Here is a 22636-nt window from a genome sequence, read left to right as displayed (position 1 = left end):
TTTTTTTTTTTTAAAATCTTATTTTTTTCTAAAAAATTATAAACCATTGCATAGTGCATCAAACCTTGTCATGCTGGCTGCATGATCATAACATTATAGAGGTTATGCACCACTTGTGTTGCATCTGTATCTTTCCTGGGCCTCGTTTAGTTTCCATTGACAAGTTTCAAACATTATGACTTGCCAAATTTTATTTTATTATCGTACTCTGCGGTAATTGCGCCAACTAGCTAAAAGTGCTCTTTTGACAACCAAGAGCACTTTTTCTTTTTAGTTCGCGCAATTACTCCAAAGTACGGTATTGGAATCCTTTGAAATGAGTAATTTGTATATTTATTAATTTACTAGCGGGATGGGGTGGGGTGGGGGTATCCGGTGTTGCCCGGGTGTTTGCAGGCGTGTGTGTTTTGGGATAAATGAAAAGAAAAATTGTTGGCCGGGTGTCCTGGGTGTTTGTTTTAAAAAAAACAAAAAAACGAAGCCTTGACGCGCAGTTGGTAAATAATAAAGTGTGAAAAAAACGTGCGACGTTTTAACGAGTTAATGACGTCAACTTTGAGTGCGGGACAGTGTTTTATTTACCGTGAGTCTGTTTGCTTCTTTTTTTTTTTATACGAAAAAGCTTAATGCACATGCGACGATTGAAAATTGTTGAATATTTATCTTTTCAAAGTCGGGCAAATTAAATAGACAGGCGACCCCGGTTGTTACCTCGTAGATATTATCATTTAGGCGCGATATAAAAAGTTTTAAGTTTTGAGGCGACCAATCGGTTCTCGGAAAGAAGCCTTTCTTGGACATACACAAAAACGCACACACGCATACAAACATTTTCGCTTTTATATTTATAGATTTGCAAACTGTTATTCTCATCTTCATAGATGCTGTTTCACAACGTTTCGGCTAACTATTCCTCTGGCCTTCCTCAGGTGGTAACCGCAACGGATAGGAATGCTGTCTCTTAACTGTATCTTCAGTAATTACTGAGGATACAGTTAAGACTCAGCATTCCTATCCTGCCGCGGTTAACCACCGAGCGAAGGCCAGGGAATAGTTGGCCGAAACATTGTGAAACAACATCTATGAAGCTGAGGATAACAGTCCGCAAACAAATAAACAAAATTGCCAAATTTTGTCCAAAAATACAGCAGCCTCTGGAGGTTGATTATTTAATGTCAAATCCCAGGTCGAAAAAGGTTTTATGCTTCAAGGTTTTTTTATATTTTCAAATATTTTATTCATAGAGTTTAGTTTGGTCGATTTGTTTTACACTATATTAAACCTTTTCTGCTTATTTAATGCCGAATGTCGTAATTTTGGAAAAAGCATTCATGCTTCAAGCTTTTTTTATATTTTCAAATATTTATTCATGCTGTTTGGTTTGATTGTTTTGTATGACTGAGTTTTGCGAAGGAAAAGGAAAAAAAAAAACATCAATATTTGGTGCATTTTGGGTAAGGAAACCAGCATCTTCAGACAGCCTGATCTATTAGCTCCAGATGCCCAAACAGGTATTAGCACTCCAGGCCAAAATGAGCATAAGAGCAATGGTAAGTAGGAGGCAAATTCACATTACCCATAAACCCAAATGGGGCCTCATCACTTGATGTCTTCTAAGGGCCTCATCTGAAGGCTGCTGTTATAAGTGCGGAAATAAAAAAAAAATGTCCCACGATTGAAGTAAATCACAGCTTCCTTTTTTTACATCGCGGTTACGATCATTCTTGAAGGCAGGAATGTCCTACATAGAATTAGTTTGGTTTGGTTGTTTTGTTTTACGGCATATCAACCCTTTTTCATGTTATTTAATGCCAAATCCAGTTATTTTGGAAATAGAATTCATGTTGCATCCAATTATTTGGTAGAAGATTTTTATTCTTCAAGTTCTTTGTATCTTCAATCGATAGTTTTTAGTGTTTTGTTTTGTTTGGTTGTTTTATAGTGGATTTTTATCGTTTTTCTTCCCTCACCTGTAGAACATAAATGAGTTTTGCAATGGGAGAGAGAAAAAGGGTTACAGTATTAATGTTTTGTACATTTTAAGTTAGGAAACCTGTCAGGAAGTGGAGGAGATAGAAAGAGAAATGGGAAGAAAAAAAAGGGGAGGGTGAGTTGTTGTTTTTGGTTTTGCAGAACATAATTAAGTTTTGCAAAAGGAAGTATAAAAACAAAAAGCATCAATGTTAGGAGCATTTCGTCTCAGGAAGCCAATATCTTCAGACAGCATTTCTGGTAGCACCAGACATAGGATTAACTTTGGTGAATAAAAGATCTCCTACAATATGAAATCAACAAGATAACAAAGAGGATTTCAAACTCTGCTACAAGTGTTCACGTCACAAACTTCTAATGTCGTCCTGCTGAAGATTTGAAAAGTTCTTTGAATCTTTGTTTTCCAGCAAGCACACAAAGTGGTAGATTTGGAGTGTCATTCCTGGCTACATGTAGTGTATTTTGTGGACAATACATTTTTAGAAAGTGCCAAGAACAGTGCTAACAATTAATGCCCATCTCACATCGCCACACATTGCTGGTCCTCCACCGGCCATATGTGTTCCTATCGCTTGCTGCCCATGTCCATTTTTTTTCTCTCCTTTCTTTCTCTTCTTGTGCTTCACTGTGACATCACTTTGCATGTGTGTCATGCAGCTGCTGTTACTACAAGTGCTAGTGGCCCTGTTACATAAGCACCAAATTATTTGATATGTAATATTTAACTTCATCATATTTGATCAAATGTTTGTTTTACGTGCTGGCAACTTTCAGAAATTGACTAATCTATCTCTAACTAGGTCTAACTTTATCCCTCTTTCTCTCAAGTCCCCTCCTTATCACTTCCTCCCATGTTTTCTTTGGCCTTATGACAACTCACCCTGCTACCACAACTGTTCTACATCTACTAACACAAGTGCTATCATCCATTCTTTCAATGTGAACAAACCAACAAAGTCTCCTGTGTGTTCAAATCTCCACATACCACATTTCTGAATTTTTGAGATGAGGATTAGTTATTCATATTATTAGGATTCATCGGACTACTATTCTCATCAACTAAAACGTGAAAGTGACAATCAAGATGAGAACAGTAGTTCGATGAATCCAAATAATACAAACTCCCAATACTATCCAGATTTTAATTTTGCTTGGACTTCATCAGATCTACACAACTTGAATTCGAAATAATTGCACTTTTACTTCCTATCGTCTTCTTATACTAAGAGTGATGAAAGCACCTTTTGTGACATTTTTACTGGTTATTTTTTGTCTGTTGGTTTCAAAGTTGCCATATTGTAATTTACATGTGTTCGTGCTTCTTCATCGTCAGCAGGTTTGTGTATACTTTTGATTCTGCTTCATTATCATCAGCGAAAAACAGATGTAGAATCCAATTCTAAATATGTTTTTTTTTATGCCAATCTTTTAAAATTAATATTTGCATTGTGAGTCTAGCAAAGTAGACATACACAAGTTTTTAGATAGGATGAAAATCTTGTTTCCATTGATAACCTGAATTGTTCAACAATGGTAAGAAGGATTCCACTAAAGTCAGAAATACTAGAAGTAGATTGGACAGCTTATGACAGAAATAACCTCACAACTAAATTTGTAGATATCATTGATATGCTTGAAGTTCTGTGACTTCCTTCTTTTGTGATTTCTTCAAATGGACTCAGGAACTGGATATTTCTTTCAAACGAGTCACCATTGGTACGTTGTTAAGGTAGGAATCTTATCAACAGAACACATTACAATAGTTTTTCGTTGTTCTTAATTTATTTTCAGCATATAAAAAGTTTGTTTTTTTACATGGGGGTCGCCACTTATCAAGGCCCGAAGGCCATTCAGGGATAAGGGTTATTGCTTGTACAGTAATCAATAAGATAGTATTGTAGTAATCATTAGTATTGAGGGTTTTGATAGAGTGTCTTACTTAAGGGGGCAGTTTACCAGGAGTTTGTTTATGTTGGACTTGAAGACATCCAAGTTGTAGTCAGGTGGGAAACAGGCAAGCGGCAGAGAGTTCCACTGGCGTGCAGTTCTAAGAAAGAAGCTTTGCTCATGGAATCTACATTTGGATTTAGGCACAGATAAAGCTGTATTATTGACAGTAGTTTCAGCCAGACGGGTGTTTCTCGTGAAAGATTGGCGAGTGGGGACGAGGGATTGGAGCGCAGACGAGCACCTGCCATGGAAATAACGATAAAACAAAGACAGGCTCGCAATGTCTCCTCTGTGGAAGAGGTTGCAGGAAAGAGAAAAGGGCATCCCCCACTAAACCATAAAGTCTATTTTGTACTCTGTCAAGGCAGGATAGTAGGCTGTTTTTAGCAGCTCCTACCCAGATATGGCAACAGTATTCCATCTTTGGATGTACTTGGCTTTTATACAGATAGAGAATTGCATCAGTAGTGAGATATCTTCTGTAGTGGCAGGAGGATCCCACCATTTTCCCAGCATCCCTGGCAACAGATTTGATGTACGTGTTACATTTCAGATCAGAAGTAAAGGTCAAACTCAGAAGCTTGTCAAAACATGGAGCCTCCCCAAGACGAGAGCCATCCATTTCAATTGATGCCAGATGGGTATCAGAGCGTTGATGATGTAAAGATAGAAGCTTGGTTTTGGATGCATTAAAAGTGACCAGCCACCTCTTCCCCCATTGTACCACGCGCTCAAGATCAGAGGAGAGAGAATTAGAGAGAACTTTGTCATTTACGGCCTTTGATGTGTTGCCATAGATGGTCGTGTCATCAGCATAGATGTAAACGAATGATTTAAGTATGTGTTTTGGGAGATCATTGATGCAGATCAGGAAGAGAGTTGGGCCCAGGATGGACTCCGGGGGGACTTCAGCATTAATACTGTGGGCCTCTGATTTCTGCCCATCAACCACTACTCTTATGAGCCTATCAGAGAGAAATGATTTAATGATTGAGAAAACATTTCCAGTTATACCGTAGCTGGAAATCTTGTGAAGTAGGCCCTTATGCCATACCTTATCGAAGGCCTTCGACATGTCAAGAGCAATTGCCCTGGAAAGGAAACCTTTGTCAAAAGATTCACTAATCCTATGAGATATAACCGTTAGCACATCTGCTGTAGATCTTGCAGAGCGGAAACCATATTACATGTCACTAAGAAGGTTGTTTCTGTTGAGGTGGTTGACTATTTCTTTATTTAATATGGATTCCAACAACTTACTCCTGACATACAGGAGACTTATTAGTCTGTACTGAGAGGGAGATGACTTTTCACCTGAATTCTTAAATACAGGGCAAACTGATGAGGTTTTCCAGGGTGTTGGATTTTATCTACTTATCCAAAATGTTGTGCAATTCTTCATTCATGTTTCTGTGTGTGCACCAGGGAATAAAATAACTCTAAGAACAGCTCGGCACTGTCCAAAGTCATTTGAAAGCCAATGACCTGTCAAACTCAGAAAGGGAACATTATCTGTTGTAGCTGTCCAAATGTAGTTTATAAAATGCTGCTAATTTCAGCAAGAGACAGTGGAATTTTTGTTCTACTTTTATAAATATATTGAAAATTATTTTACAGTAAAGTACTTTTTTTGGTGCAACGCTGTAATTTGAACAAAGTTTTGCAACAAGCCTATTAAATTACATGTCAGATGTTACAGAATATGGTTGAATATCAACATCAATCATTTCTCTTATCAGATAATGGATCTCTTGTGACTTGTGATCATTAGTATTCCAGAATTTCTTTTTAGCCAATGTTGATTCTATAGTAGTTTGGTGTTTCACTGGAAGTTCGTAGTTGCTGCCACTTGTTCCTGGAATGTCTGTCCCTGAATATTCATTGTGTTTCTATTTCCTATCCGCCTTTTTTGAACGAACCTTTCTAAGATGGTTTAACATATTAGTCACTGTAAAAGCTTTTGCTGATTTATCAATCTTTGATGTGATGGTTTGACATAACTTGCAAGCAGATGTATTATTATTCTTGAGATTGATATCAAAATACTTCCAGCAGAAACTGGTTGCTATAATGGTTGAAGGTTGTTATCAATATTTAATTTTTTTTTTTTTTTTTTCTTACCTTTTTTTTCTAGGGGGTGGGACATCCAACCAGATGTCTGACATTTACCCCTATTTTAGTGAGTCCAACCAAGAGATCTTTTCAGGATTCTAACCGTAAATTACATATGTCTGATAATTAATTAGTAATTTATCTCAATAAAATATACATTATCTAAACCATAAAAACATATATGCAATGGTCGCAAGCATCCGAAAATGAGGAACAAGAGTATGACTGATGAAGAATGCTTTATTTTCGGTTCGTACCTCGTTGCAATTTACTGTGCAATTCCTCAACATGAAAACTGAAAGATGAAGTAATAATTTTCTTTGACGGTGATTTAAAGTAAAAAATAATACTTTTAATTTGATAGGACGAGAAAGAACTGAAATTTTCCATATGCTTACATCTATTTGCCTCAAATTCAGTGCAGTTGTAAAATTCTATATGCTAAAAGAACGTCATACCTGTTATTTGATAATATGATGTAGACAATGCATGCATCTTCAATAAATTTTCACTGGCAAGCAAAACTTGTCTTCATTTCTGATATAATTAATATCAGTATCATTTATGACAACAAAATTTGCGGATAAATCAGCATTAGAAAACATTAATTGTCCGATTAATCAGTAATCAACAAATTTGATAATCGGTACATCCCTAATATATATATATATATATATATATATATATATATATATATATATATATATAAGTTTTGTGAAATAGTACACTCTTCTTACAATTATTTTTCACTCTTTTTGTATATCAATCCTTTTTTTTTTTTTTAAGTAAAAGCTTTACGTTTAATTATAACAAGAGAGCATTTATAAAAGAGCAACAATTTTGCTATATACCAAAGACCAAGGTTTTATTCATCTTATCAATCATTTATTCCAAAATAAATAACTTCTGTACATTTTACAGATCTGTTTCGTTCACGGGAAACAATATTTGCATGTAAACATTGGATATCTTGCGCTATGGGAAAAATAAGATGGCCATCCATAGAAAATAGGCGGGCGTAAGTTTTCTTTGCTTCTCCCTGAATTTTCCACATTTCATCGATATGCATTTTTCTCTTTAAGGATTTTTTTTTACAGAATTTTTTCTGACAAGTCCACAGAAGGAAATATCGTATGCCGACATACAAATATTGATTGTTCCCTGTGAATGAAACAGATCTGTAAAATGTTCTGAAATCGTTTTTATTTTGGAAAAAGCGATTTTTGTACATATACACACACACACACCAATACACACACACACACTATATGAAACATCAGAATTCGGCTCTATTTTGGGAGGGAGAGAAGGAGGAGAAATTGCTGCTTCGCATATGGAAGATGCAGATTTCAAAATGTGGGTTGGAATGTACCCTACCGAAGAGCCCAAAGAAGGGCAAAACTTTAAGTCTAGGACTTCCTGTTGATGGCTGGCTTTTAGTGTGTATGTTACAATGTGTTCTGATTGCAGAAAAACAATTATATGTATATAAAACTAGACTGCATTGCTCAGGACATAGTAAAGTCATTTTAATTTTTAGTTTTAAACTTATACAGAAAAAGAAATAAAGTTGTTTTAAGGGAGATAACCTCCCTGATGAAATTGCATTCAAGATGGGTGTATAAGTTGATGATACCATACTATTTCTGTTATGAAGACAAATTGAATGTTAGCAAAAAAAAGAAAAGGCAATGGCTGAACCTTTGGAAAATTACCTCCATTCTGTATGATAATGAGACTAAAAATGGATGTCACATTCAACGCTACCAAAATAAAATTCCTTTCCTTTAACAATTATAAAGGGTCATTTCATGTCAAATCATCCAGAAATATGGAATTTTCAAACCCATATCCTCAGATCTGGCTGTAGTTTGGACTGCAGATAGACAATATAATAATGGCAAGCAATCTACGAAAGATTAATGCAAGCAACAGTAAACGTAGTCACTAGTTTTGTCTTCTCTGCGCCAGCGTCTCGAACCAAAGGTTCTCAAGTCCTTTACAACCCTTACTCAAAGCACGCCTCCATGCTGGTCTATCTTCGACTAGCTCCTCCCACACATTCATATCGATGCCAAGAGCGATCAAATCCTGTTTGGCCACGTCTTTAAAGCGCAGCACCGGGCGATCGCGGCTTCTTGATCCATTTGCCAGTTTGCTGTAGAGGATATCCTTAGGGAGATGGCCATCAGGCATTCTGCGCAGGTGTCCAAGCCAGCGCGATCATCGTATCTTGAGTGTCTGGAACAAGGAGCAGCTGCCGGCACGTCTTAGCACTTCTTCATTGGTGATTCTATTCGACCAATTGATGCCCATGATATGGCACAAGCATCGGAGATGGTAAACGTTCAGTCTTTTCTCATGAAATACGTGGTCCATACAGTAGGGTACTCAGAACACAGCATTCGTAGATGCGGCATTTTGTGCGAGAAGTGAGGTATTTATTGAACCATGCTCTTTCGCGTAGTCGGCTGAAAGTAGACGCTGCTCTACCTATGCGCATTTGTGTAGCTCCTGTTCAATGGATACTCCCTTGTTGATGTTGGATCCAAGATACGCAAAGTTCTCAACAGTCTCTAGTTAGTGGCCATTGATGGTGATTGGTGATGCGTCACCTTGGTGCATCACAACTGTCTTCTTCACACTGATTACCAGTGGGAACTCCGCACAAGCAACGCTCAATTTGTCAATCAGCCGATGGAGTCCACTTGCAGAGTGCGAGACCAATGCAGCATCATCTGCAAACAGCAGCTCAAGTATTAGGACCTTTTGAATCTTGGTTTTGACGCTTAAGTGAGCCAAGTTAAAAAGTTCTCCATCAGAGCGATTATGAAGGAACACACTGTCTTTGTCCTCGTGATTTCCAAAAGCGTGGTGCAGAAGAACTAAGAGGAAGATGGCAAACCGGTGTGGGAGCCAACACACAACCTTGCTTAACTCCACTGCACACGGGGAAGTTGTCAGACATGTCACCCTCGAAGAAGACCGCAGCTGTCATGTTATCATGGAGCGATCTTATCAAACTAAGAAGAGTTGGTGGACAGCCCAACTTTTGTAGGATGGCAAACAGACCATCTCTACTGACCATGTCAAAAGCTTTCGTGAGGTCCACAAATGCAATATGGCGAGGTCTACATTGTTCTATGCATTTTTCCTGGATTTGATGCACTGAAAATATCATGTCCATGGTTGAACGCCCGCTGCAGAAGCCGCATTGTAATTCTGGATAAACGCAGTTTGCAATCTGCTGGAGCCTTGGAAGGAGCACTCTGGCAAAGACTTTGCCGGTGGCACTGAGTAAAGATATACCACGGTAGTTATTGCAATCTTCTTTGTCTCCTTTCTTGAATAAAGTGACAATTTTAGCATCTTTCATAGCTGTTGGAAATTTTCCGTTGCGCCAACTGGTGCAGAGGAGGTCATACAAGTGCGGGAGCAGGAACTTATCGCACTTGAGCAGGTCTGCTGGAATCTCGTCGGTAACTGGGGCCTTCCCTACATTCGTGTGTCGGAGAGCTACTTCGAGTTTTGACATAGTTGGAATGTTGTCCAGTTCGACTAGGGTGTCGAAGTTCGGAGTTGAATTTAAAGCTGTGGCTGTGATGTTGCGCAGTTCGCCATATAGTACAGAGTGGTGCTCCACCCAGCTTCAAGCTGCTTCACAGAATCAGTGATGAGCTCCGCTGTAGTAGATTTTAAAGGGCAAACTTTCTTTGCGTTCGAAAGACAATATAGGAACTATAGACAATATAGGAACTAAGAAATCCTGAAAATTTAAGCACATAAATCCAAGCGGTTTCCGATTTAGAGCATTTTTTTGTTTTAGCGTTAGTCGCATGATGCAACAATTTTGTGATGTCATTTCTTTGAATATTTTCTGATTGAAAGATCGTATGGCCCTGAAAATTCACTCAGGTAAGTTTTTTGACCCAAAGAATCCAAAAATGGTATCAGATTTTCTCCAAAATGGAGCCTTATAGAGATATTAAAGGTTTTTGGATTTTTCCACATGTGCCTCAAAATCGAATAAAAAAGGGTGTGGCTGGCATGGTAACGCATTACTTTTTTCATATATTTTGTTAGACACAATAAATTGTCTTTGGACCAAAAATGGTTAAAAGTTCTTGTTTCGTTCACTCACAGTTTCTGTTGAAAGTCGGGTATATTTTTGATGATAATGAAAAATATTCCCTCCCCCTATTGGATGTGATAATCAATTTAGACATGTGTTAAATTCACATCACACCTCAATTTATGAGTAAATGTTTGAGTAAGCCAGATAATAAAGCAGTTAAGTTCTGGTAAAAATGTCAACGACCTTGCATTCTTCAAGATTAGTTGATGAGGGTTGGAAAAACAGTATGCTTTTTTTAATAAGAAACTCTTTTATAAGAAATCAGTAATAGGATGGTAAAAATCTTAAGAAACTTCTAGTACTATCTCAAGCCAACAATTTTGATTAAGAAACTTCTTGAGAAACTTTTTAACCCTCAAAAGACTATGAGTAGTTATTTTGATCCAACTTTTTAAACTTTTGTTCATATTTTCCTGAAAGCACGATTTTTTTCACTCTGGTTTCTATATAGCTTCCTGAATATTTCTAACCTATTACGGTCAAAAAATTATAAATTTACAAAATAATTTTTCTCCGGGAATGTCCTTGAGAGTAACCCCTATGAAATTTTTCAGAAATTCCAAAATAATAAAAGTGATCTAAAACGATCAAAATACAAAACTTTATTGCTTTTCATGATGGGATACTTAAAACTACATGGAATCTATCTGAAAATATAAAAATGTTGATTAAAGTAACAAAACTTGATGAAAAAAAAATCGGTTTTCCTGAAAATCACTGCACATCAACAAAATGCAAAACACAGCTAATTTTTGTTGATATGTGATCTAAGAAAGTTAAGGGATGCAAGGATATAAAATTGTTTTAATTTCTTGTGTTTCATGGGGTTTATACACATTTTTAAATTCTGGGTCAAGTTGCCCTCCCCCCATCCCCCATGGTTCACTGCACCCTGGGAAAAAAAAACATGGTTTTACGAGGGTTAAGAAGCAAATCCTACATTACCTTATTGGCTCCCTTGAAAAAAATGAAAATGGTATATTTGTACCACAAAGCCCTACACACCTACACTATGTTTACCATCCAAAATGTCCTTAAACTACATTTCCAGAGTACTTGGTACCTGAGAAATTTAATTAAACTTTTGGAACTACACGTCAAAAATTAAGAAACTTCTTGTACTAAGAGGCCAATTCATGTTTCTTTATAAAAAAAAAAGCATGTAAGCAAAATGTAGTGCAACTAGATTCTAATTTTCTTTTTTACCTTTCTCCAGAAAACTAGATGACTTATGAGGCTTGCTCTATTGGTGTTCAACTCAATTTGAGTTTCACAAGTTTGACTATAATCGGTGGAAGGGACTTGAGAATCTATCAGACTTGAAGCAAGAAATTGTTGAGACATTGTTGTGGAGAGCAGGACTGAAAGAAAATGAAGGTGAATTATCAACCATTTGCTTCCGTCACAAACAATAATTTGGATACGTGTTTGAGTGTAGAGCAAAGACCACAAAGAATTGTAGATTTTTACAACACAAGAGGTCAAAGGTGAATGACTGATATCTTTGCAGATGGCAAAAGATCTGGAGGCAAGAAGATATAATGTAACACCAGGTCACTTTCTTTGTCGTCATTGCATAAAGAAATATGTGAGCTTGACAGATGACACAATGGATCCAGACTACGAAAACTTCACAAAAAACCTTGAATGCGAGACTGGTATCCATGGATGTTTCCCCTGTAATTCTGCACAGTGTTGGTTCTCATAGCCGTGTTCATAGCATCAAAAGGAAGTTAAAACAAACTGTTGAAACATTCAAAAGTGATATGTTAATGGTGATAAAGTCGATGCTGACAAACTGACTGTGCAGAATTAATGCCCAGTGAAACAGACATCAAAGAAAAAGCAGCAGAACTGAATCAATTACATTATCTGATGAAAGAGAAGTTAAAAAGCGCTTCAACTCCTGATCAAATCCAAATCATGACACTTGCTCCTGGTTCCTGGTTTTGTGCATATAACTCCAAATTCTTCAAGGTGTCTGAGTATGTTGTTCGAATTGCCGGAGAACTAAAAAGGACAAATGGTATTTTGTCAAAACCTAACTCTAACAAAGGGAAATGATTTTCCCTGGAGACAGTCGACCTGATAATGCAATTGTATGAGAATGATGAATACAGCCACCAAATACCAGGCAAAAAAAATTTTGTTAGTATAGCAAAGCGTGTTCACAAACAAAAACGCTTGATAGTGTGTAATTTGCATGAACTGTATGTTGCTTTTAAATGGAAGTATCCCGATGTCAAGGTGGGGGTTTCCAAATTTGCGGAGATGCATCCAAAGTGGTGTGTTTTAGCTGGATTTATGGGTACACATTCTTTTTGTGCCTGTAGCATACATCAGAATGCAAAACTTGTTGTCGATGCCATGAAGTGAAACATCACTTACAAAGATTTGATTTCAAAGTTAGTTTGTGATTCTTCTAACAAAGACTGTATGATGCATCACTTTGAAAACTGCCCTGATAGAAAAGCATTGCAGAAATTCTTGGATGAGGAGTTGTATGATATGAACCCTGATGACAAGTTTCATTTTAGTCAATGGGACACAACCAACCATGCAACATTAACATATGCAAAATATAAAAATCTGTTGATCGACATCATTGATAATCTTACTAGACACTCATATCTAATAGACTTTGCAGAAAACTTTCAAGATGAAATTCAAAGTTATCATTGGAGCAAGGAATATTGCACCCTGCACTCAGTGGTGATTTACTACCGAGATTCTAATCAGCAACTAAAGTACATTTCATTATGTTTTATTTCCAAATGACAAAACCCATGACATTACATTCGTGTATCAAACTCAGACACTGACTGTTCACTTAATCCAGACCTTATTACCGCATGTGAACAAATGAGGGCTGTGGGGCTCGATATAAAAACTTCCAAGAATTTCATCAATTTATGCTTGCATAAGGAGGACTTTTGTATTGAAAATGAGTGGATTTTCTTCGCCATCAGCCATGGAAAATCCCCTTCTGATGAAATTCATGGTTCAGTAAAAGGCAATGTGGCTAAGTGGTCACTCCAACGTCTTCTAAATAATAAAATCTTTGATTATAAAGCTATGCTTGCTATCTGCCAGGTGTCTACAATCCATTTCTTTGCAATCTATAAAGAAACCATGGAGAAGGTGAGAAAGTTGTTTGAAGCAAGGTTTTCCAGTACCAGGAACCAGAGCTAGTCACCTTTTTGCACTATTGTCAACATCACAAATTGGCCCTAAGTTGTCCAGTGTGGATGAACTATATATTGATATTCATGACTTTAACTTACTATCAATTCTTTATATCTCTGACCTCACACCAATCCAATATATAACCTGTATTTATAACTCTTTCTGGTGGATTGGTATCATGAATAAAATAAATGCAGAGGAAGGTGATGTAACTGCCAAGTTCATGCATCCCCATGGATCACACAAGACATTCAGTTGGACGCAGATTGATACATGGTTTGGTCCCGTCAAGAAAATTCTTTGTGTTGTATCCCCAACAACATGTATTGGAAGGACATAGACAATAACTGACCAAGAGTATCAAATAACCATTTCCGCATCTCAGTGGCATAAAGAACACAGCAGCATGTAAATGTTGAATGTTGACTTTGGTTGTGAAATCCATTATTTTCTGAATACCATTTCACTGCAACTGTAATCTTTAATAGGCGCCTGTTTGAAGATGAAATTTATGGAATTTGGCACGAATGGCCACTCCCCTGATTCAACCCCATACAGATCGAAACTGGTTACTTCCCATTAATGTACTTCTCAGGGAATAGATCAAGTTCGTTTTTGTGTATGAAATAGTTTGTTCGCTTAGAGGGGCCTAGCTAAAACAAACAGCCTTTATCAAAATTGTCATGTTTTGCATAAGAAAAAGGAACAAGGGAAGAAGTCAAAACGGCAAAAAATGAGTGTACATAAGTTTTTGAATGATCTCAAGACTTTTTCAAAAGTTTTTACTTTCAACAATGTGAGTGAACAAAACAAGAACTTTTAACCATTTTTGGTCAAGACACAATTTAATGTGAGATAAATATACAGAGAAAGCCTGCGATGTGAGTTTAACCCATATCTAAAGTGATTATCACATCCAATAGAAGGAGGGAATATTTTTCATTATCATCAAAATATACCAGACTTTCAACAGAAACTGTGAGTGAACGAAACAAGAACTTTAAATCATTTTTGGTCCAAAGACAATTTATTGCATCTAAAAAAAAAAAAAAATATATGAAAATGTAATGCGTTACCATGCCAGCCACACCCTTTTTTATTTGATTTTGGTGCACATGTGGAAAAATCCAAGAACCCTTGATATCTCTATAAGGCTTAATTTTGAAGAAAATCTGATACCATTTTTGGATTCTTTGGGTCAAAAAACTTACCTGAGTGAATTTTCAGGGCCATACGATCTTTCAATCAGAAAATATTCAAAGAAATGACATTACAAAAGGCGTTGCATCATACGCCTTACACCAAAACAAAAAATGCTCTAAATCGGAAACCGCTTGGATTTATGTGCTCAAATTTTCAGGATTTCTTAGTTCCTATATTGTCTATCTGCAGTGCAAACTACAGCCAAACTTATGGATATGGGTGTCAATCCCTGGATGATTTGACACGAAATGACCCATAAGAAACCTTTCCAATCACTGATTGTCATAGCCAATAGCATCCTTCCTTGTAGTCCAATATTTAAACTCTTCAGCCTTACATACTCTAGCAATATGAAGTAGAATAAGTATATACAAAATGCTGCTACTGCAAATGAGGTACACTCCCTTTATTGGGCTAGAAAACTTCTCATACCTGCCAGTATCCCTTAATAAATCCTTCTATAAAACCATCATTTGCTCGTCATGGAATATTATTGTCACACCTGGTCTGGTATACTAATCACTAGATTTCTCTCTTGGGCAGGATGCAAAAAAGAATTTCTAACCTATTAAGTCACACACTATTTGTCAAGCTCCAGCTCTTGTTGCATCACTGCATCCCTGTACTTGTTTTACAAATACTTCGATGGAATGTGCTCCAAGTAACATAATGCCCTTGTTTCATTCCTCAGCATAAATATCCTTGCCCCACCCAACTAGCAGCAAAATCACACCACTGTAGAGGTCAATAGATGCCAGACTTTCTTCTCTAATAGGTTCTTTTCTTGAACGGCTTGTCTTTGGAATTTTCTTTCAACAGCCATCCTCTCATCAGACAAACATGAAGAAATTTAAATGTAATGTGAATAAACAACTGTCTGCCTAACTCCCTACCAAAGCTGCCGTTCTATATATCTTGTCCCTATCATAGCAGCCCTTAAGCTTCAGTTGGCAATATGCTCTGCTTGAGAAGAAACAAAAAAAAAAAGTTTTGAGGTTTTTTTTTTGTTTTGTTTTTTTCATTTAACAAAACAGAAACAAAAGCTGATATAACTAAGATTCAAGCTTAAAATTGAAACCATTTTTATTAATTCATAAAAAAATTTTCACCGATGCTACTAGTTAGTATTTTTTTTAATGTATTAAAATGTATACAGTATTAAATATTTCCAATCTTAACTTCCAAAATAATTTAAAGTATGTGAAGTTAAAAAACTTTTTAAAAAGTCAACAAAATAATAAAGGGCAACTACTCTCAACGAAAGATTGGAGTTATTTCCCTTTTGTCTTTACATGTTATCATTTAATTTAATTTGATTTTAATTAACAGAGACAGATGTACTATTCGTAGTATAAAATATAGAATAGTCATATCAATACGGATAGTACCTAAAAAGAATTTTTTTTTTAATTAATGACAAGGAGTAAAAAATGCAAAAAGATTTATAGAATAGACAAATAGCCTAGTTAAATCGATAAAAAGTGGTAGCAGGCATTTAATCGAAAATCATGAACATCTTTCAATCTATAATAAAGAGCAACATGTATTTATTTGAAAGTAGATATCCGTCCTGTCATATTCATAATGCTTTTTTTTTTCCTTTCTACTTTCTAGAAAGATTTATACACTTTTTTCGTTTCTTTTTTAAACTTTTCAATTTGAAACGTTTTCTCTCCCTCACTCTCTCTAAATTTCTTTTTACTTTATTTTATACCATTGTTAAAATGTTAATTAAACCTTCAACCTCCAGTCATTTCAGTTGTAAGTTACACTCTCCTGGAGGTTGATGGTTCAATCCTCAGTATAGGCAATAGGTGGAATACAACTGCGAATTACTTAAGACTTCTATCAGATCATAGCAGACGGACGAGAGTATTTCCATGGATTAAATAAAGGGTTTCATTCTAAATTGCTCACAGACTCAACAGTTTGACAAAATACAGCTGGTTGGAGGTTTTATCGGTGAAAACGTTGTGTAAATTAGGTTCAAGATGAGAACAGTAGTCCGAATAATTCAAATAAGACACACACCATTACAGTATTTATAGAAAAGACTGAAACTAGCAACATCACGTCTGTGAGAGAGAGAGGGTGTAGAGAAGAAGGAATCACATTACAGATGCATTTCTGCACCTTATGAAGGACAAAGATTCACAAACCCAAATATGACAGCAGCACTCCATACATGGTCTAATAGTAGATTTGTAGAGATAAAGAATAGCCTCAGGTGTGAGAAAGTGTTTAGAGAGATAGAGAGAACGGATTTTACAAGAAGCAGAAAGACCAATGAATCTAAGAAAGATTTGATGAGAAAACAAAGACCAACAAGTTTTAGAGTTGATTTCTCAAGAGCAGAACCATCCAGGAGAATACCAAGAAAAAAGGGTCATGGCTACGATTTAAAACATGGCTCTACGAACAAATTTATCTTTAGTTGACCTTTGACAACTAAATATTTTCGTTTACTAGCCAAATAGAAAAGTTACTAGCCAAATCCACATGATTTTTAGAATATGACATCTTCATTCTGTGACGAGTATGTACATCATAAAGATTTTTCTGTGTATTTTTTTAAATAAGTGTAATTCTAAATATACAACAAATTTTATGTTGATACATTCTGATTTCTTCAGATGTTTTTTTAAACAGCCTTCATTAAAAAAAAAAGTATATTTTTTATTAAACTTTTATTGTCTAAATAATTGACTTTGTTCATTTTATTAAAAAAAAGTTTAAAAGATATTTTTCACTCAATAGTGAGCTTTGGAAGATTGTCAGTGAAAAAAACAATCGCCAAAAGATAAGCGTTTCATAATGTATAGTGGCCACTTTGAAAAATCACTCGCAAATACGACTGCTTCACTCGCAATGTAGAGCCCTGTAAAACCACAAGCGGAGTCTTAACAGGATTAAATAAAACAAGCCATTTCTTTGGAGTCTTCTCCAATTTTTTGGCACGAGTATTACAAGGAGAAAGTTTCTAGAGGACACCAAATTTAAAAGTGCTCCTTAATCGCTTATATGTCACCATTAGAGGAAATGACATCAGGTGTTTGCAGTTCTTGCAGGGAGATGACAAATGTCTTCCTACGTACTGTGCCTGATTTTCCCAAATAGTCACCCATCTGATACTGACCAAGCTCAACATTGTTTAACTTTGTGAACTAGCAAGAACTGGTGTGATTATGCCACATGTATTAAATCATATTCTCTAATACCCATTAAAAAACATTAAATCCATTCCCCCCCTCCTCCTCCTCCTACATTATAGCTAAAATAGTAGATTAACCTTGGTAAGGCAAGTAGTCTCGAACAAAGAGAAATAACCTAAGTTTTATGCTCATTAATGCTTCAAAATGTGTTCGATTTGTCCCTACCACTTAATTTGAGCAATGATGATCCAATCTTTCTCTATAGCTGCATGGTATGGATAATGAGAGTGTTCAATCAATGGGAGTTGGAAGCCTTTGACAATGACTGCCTCTGTCACATCTTGCATTACCAGCAGTTGAGTGTTCCCGATAATGCCTCAACCTGAAGTCTCTGGCATCCATTTTGTTGCAGCAAAGTTTCGATTATTCAGGCATGCAGCTTGTCACCCACATGGGGGAATTAATTCGCAATGTAACCTTCTAGAGCTTCCTGCTTTGATGGCTGGTGCTACCAGATCAGGCTGTCTGAAGACACTGGCTTCCTGATCTAAAAAGTGCATCAAACATTGATGTTGCTGTTTTTATTTTTCCTTTGCAAAACTATCATGTTCTGCAACGTCAAACAAATTTTTATTCACATAAATAAACATATCTTGTATCAACATTGGGTCTGAATTATTCAGCTCTAATGCTTTAAAAAACTGACATCCGAGTAATCGTCCCATCACTAATGTAAACCATGAAAAAATCTTACCAATTAGTATGCACGAAACATTTAGATTCCAGAAACTCAGTAATATTGAGCAATGTTATCATGATTAAGAAAGAAGTCAGGGTTCTAGCGAATCATCAAAAGAGAAAAGACAATGAAAGATTATTCAAACGTATTCTCTCGATCAAAGCAAATGCAAGATTTTGTAGAAACCAATGGTTCTAAGGCAATACTAGCAGTGTTAAATGAAGATCAGAATGACTCACTGTTGTCGATTAGATACAATATGCTCTGCAAGAAATTTGTAAAGACAAAGATGTTCGTCACACCAGAACGACTCCCTCCAACTGCTTCTGTCTGTAGATTTCATTCTTTGCAGACTTACTACCAGGTTATGGAGTGGATGGCATGTAGTGATAAAATGGCACCATCTGAGTGGGTATGGGAAGTAGAAGAGGACAAGTTTGGTTGTTTGGTTGTTTTTGTTTTACAGCATATCAACCCTTTTCAGGTTATTTAATGCAGAATCCAAAGATTTTGAAGGAAAATTTTTTAATAGAATATATTTGTTGCTTTCAAGTCGGTTTCTATTTAACCCATAGTTGGGACCCTAACAGGTACTACCACTCCGAGTCAGAGTGGACCTGGGAGCAATGACAATTAAAGGATGGCTCCACACTCCCCAAAGCCCGCAAGCTGGGGCCTCACCACTGGATATAGTTTAAGGTCATATCCAGGACCAGAAGGGGACAAACTTGTTCCTGTGATGACAGACAAAATTCCCGCTCCAGATGAATTTTTTTTTTTTTTTTTTACATGGGGGTCACCACTTATCAAGGCCCAGAGGCCACTCAAGGATAAGGGTTACTGTGTGTACAGTAATCAATGAGATAGTATTGTAGTAATTATTAGTATTGGAGATTTGATAGAGTGTCTTACTTAAGGGGGCAGTTTGTCAGGAATTTGTTTATGTTGGATTTGAAAACATCCAAGTTGTAGTCAGGTGGGAAACAGGCAAACGGAAGAGAGTTCTACAATCGTGCACTTCTGAGAGAGAAGCTCTAATCATGGAATCTACGTTTGGATTTAGGCATAGATAAAGAGTGGGGAAAATTATTGACAGTAGTTTCAGCCAGACGGGTGTTTCTCGTGAAAGATTGGCAAGGGGGGGACGAGAGATTGGAGTGCAACTGTTTAGAAGGATGTCATACCCTAAGGTGTACCTTAAGAATAAACTAGAATGTACAAGTGCATGTGGACATTTCCAAGACGGGAACTGCGACAATATGAAAAATGCTCATCAGTCATAGATGATGATGAGGAGGATGTATGAACGACTGTGAAAAAACATGATTTATGTGAATTGGGGTGGGGTAGGTTAGGGGTACCCATAGATATGATATAAGGAAGGATTCAACATCATGATTGCAACCATTCAACGCGAAAGATTGACCCTGAAAACACGAGTAAAAATGCAAGATTTATTCGTTTATCCTGAAAACTGACCGAGTTTATGTTTTATAAAGTAATGGAAAATGACTTGCAAGTCGAAAACGTTCAGCTTCGAAATCTTTCGCATACTCGAATCTTGTTGAACTTTTAGTATGATGTAGAGTAGACCCAACGTGACATAAAAACATAAAACCATAAAAAAAAAAGCAAAATGCTGCAAATTTTTGTGTCAGTTGGTGCATTGGCCCGTCTAAAACTAAATAGCTATAGTAAACAAAATGAAGCTATTATCTCTTTGTGGTGTACCAGTAATCATGCCATGGTACAGTGACTGGGAAGCAGTGTACTAAGTACAGTAAATTGCAATAAACAAAAAAAAAAAGAAGTTCAATCCTCAGTACAGGCAATACTAAGAATAAAATTGTAAATTACTTAAGTCATGGTTGACAGAATGAGAGCATGCTCCCTCTGTGGATTAAATAAAGGGTTCCGTTCGAAATTCCATACAGATTTACAAATATGATAAGATATACATGAAGCAGGTCAAAAATTAGATCGACCTAAAGATTGTGAGCATAAAATTCAGGATAAGTACAGTTGTGCGAATAATCTAAATGATACAGAAAAAAAAAAAGTATTTGAAAAAGCAGAAAACTCACCCTCGATGTGCAAATTACTTCTCGTAAATTAATATTCATCCAGTTGTCACAACTTACTAAATGGCCGTTGTATGTTTCTCCATTTTTTAACTCCACCAGCTATAAAAAAAAAAAAAAAAAATATTCAAAAAAATTTCTTTTTAATTCTAAATACAAAATTTGATATACAAAAAAAAAATATATATATTTAATAACATTTTTTAAAACTCTAAATGCAACATTTTATTTAAAAAAATGCTATATTCCACACAAAATAGGTCACAGGAAAGTTTGGTAATTTTAGCTCTCAAAATCAACACTTGAAAATTTTAAAAGATCTCACTCAAGGAATCTCCCATTAATAATAATTTATGCAGACTACAAAGTGCAAGCAGTATTATGATACATAAAAATGAAACCTGCCCAGCGAGGGTTGAGCATGTGTGTTGCATAGAAACAAATGATATAAGAATGATACGATGGATGTGTATTGTGAGTCTTAAAAACAAGCTTAGATCTAATAACTTCAGAGGCAGATTAAATCTGGACAGTATAGGTAGATCTGTTTAGAACAGGATGTCAGATACTGCTGTCACAGGTGTATAATATTATACACTCGTGCATTTTCTGTGATAGCCCAGGCTGCCGTTAATGCTATAACTGTTAAATTGGAACATTGATGGAAAACCTTGCAGTTGATAGTTTGTTTTTAAAAGCTTTATTTGAATATTTTATTTTTGCTGATGACCTAGCATTACAAACTGAGGAAATTGGTCAAGCTCAAGAAGTCCTAAGCCAACTGGAAGAAGAAGCGCGATTGATGGGTTTGTACTGCAATGCCAAAAAAACAGATTCAAGCCTTCAATCACCTTGACCCAATTGCAGTGAAAGCATTTGATGGGACTCTGCTCAATGTTGTTGACTGAGAAGACTAACATGCTTGCCAGTCGGTTCACCTCCAACTCCACACCGGACCCTGCAAACCACCCCCTCCTTGACTTTCCTTTGCGGACTGATGCAACACTAGACGATCTGGAAATCACCCCATCTCAGGTGCATGCCATCATAAAAATTCTTGACACTTCAAAAGCATGTGGACCTGATCTCATCCCGGCTGTGCTATTAAAAAAGTTCTCTGCCGAAGTAGCACCGGTTCTCTCCAAACTTTACAACAAATGCCTTAATGAATCTTGCTTTCCTGCCTGCTGAAAAACTGCTTCTGTGGTACCAGTTTTCAAGAATTCTGATGAAAGAACTGACCCAGTAAATTACCGCCCCATTAGCCTTCTCCCGCTTTTTGCCAAAATATTTGAGACCATAATTAACCAAGCTCTAGTCCATCACCTTACAGATGCTAAACTTCTGACGGACCAACAATACGGATTTAGGCAAGCCCGTTCCATGGCAGACATCCTAACTGTAATCTTTGAGCATATATACCATTCACTTGACAAAGCAGGGGAGGGTAGAGCGGTAGCTCTAGATATATCTAAGGCTTTTGACAGGGTATGGCACGAAGGTCTTCTCAGGAAAATCAGATCATACGGTATCACTGGAAGAATCTTTAACATAATTAAATCCTTCTTAGGTAAGAGAAAAATCCAGGTTGTCATCGATGGTCGTACATCCAAACAATATGATATAAATGCGAAAGTGCCTCAGGGGTTGGACCTCTATTATTTCTAATATTCATAAATGACCTCCCTGACAAAATTGTCTGTGAGATGGGTATATATGCTGATGACACCACTCTTTATAACCGACATGACAGGAAAACAAATGAACACATATCTAGAGAAATGGTAAAAACACTAGAGGATGACCTCCGATCTGTAGTGGAATGGGGACAAAAATGGATGGTCACATTCAATGCTGCTAAGACTAAACTTGTTTCCTTCAATAACTACAAGAAACCTTCTCTACCACCAATAGCAATGGCCAAAGACTCTTTATCTGAAAGCATATCCTTTAAACTCTTCAGCCTAATGTTCACAGGAAACACGAGTTGGAAAAATTACCTTGAGAGCATTGCCAGAAACGCCGCGAAAAAGGTAGGTTCTCTCTACCATGCTAGAAAGCTACTAACGCCCGAAAGTATCCTGTA

General features: G+C 36.5%; 1 protein-coding gene across 1 annotated transcript in view; it reads right to left on the bottom strand.

The window, feature by feature from the left end:
- Positions 1-22636, bottom strand: part of LOC145298563 (U6 snRNA-associated Sm-like protein LSm4) — a 45543-nt gene that overhangs the window by 14569 nt on the left and 8338 nt on the right. Inside the window, exon 3 of the mRNA XM_080144328.1 lies at positions 20554-20652. Within this exon, the coding sequence (XP_080000454.1) occupies positions 20554-20652 (99 nt within the window). The remainder of the gene's footprint in view (positions 1-20553; positions 20653-22636) is intronic.

Source organism: Euprymna scolopes, chromosome 2 (genome assembly GCF_053919585.1).
Source record: "Euprymna scolopes isolate OS-2025 chromosome 2, ASM5391958v1, whole genome shotgun sequence".
NCBI classification, from domain to species: Eukaryota; Metazoa; Mollusca; class Cephalopoda; order Sepiida; family Sepiolidae; genus Euprymna; species Euprymna scolopes.
Note: the sequence above shows the minus strand (reverse complement) of the source record. Positions and strands in the feature narration are given on the sequence as shown.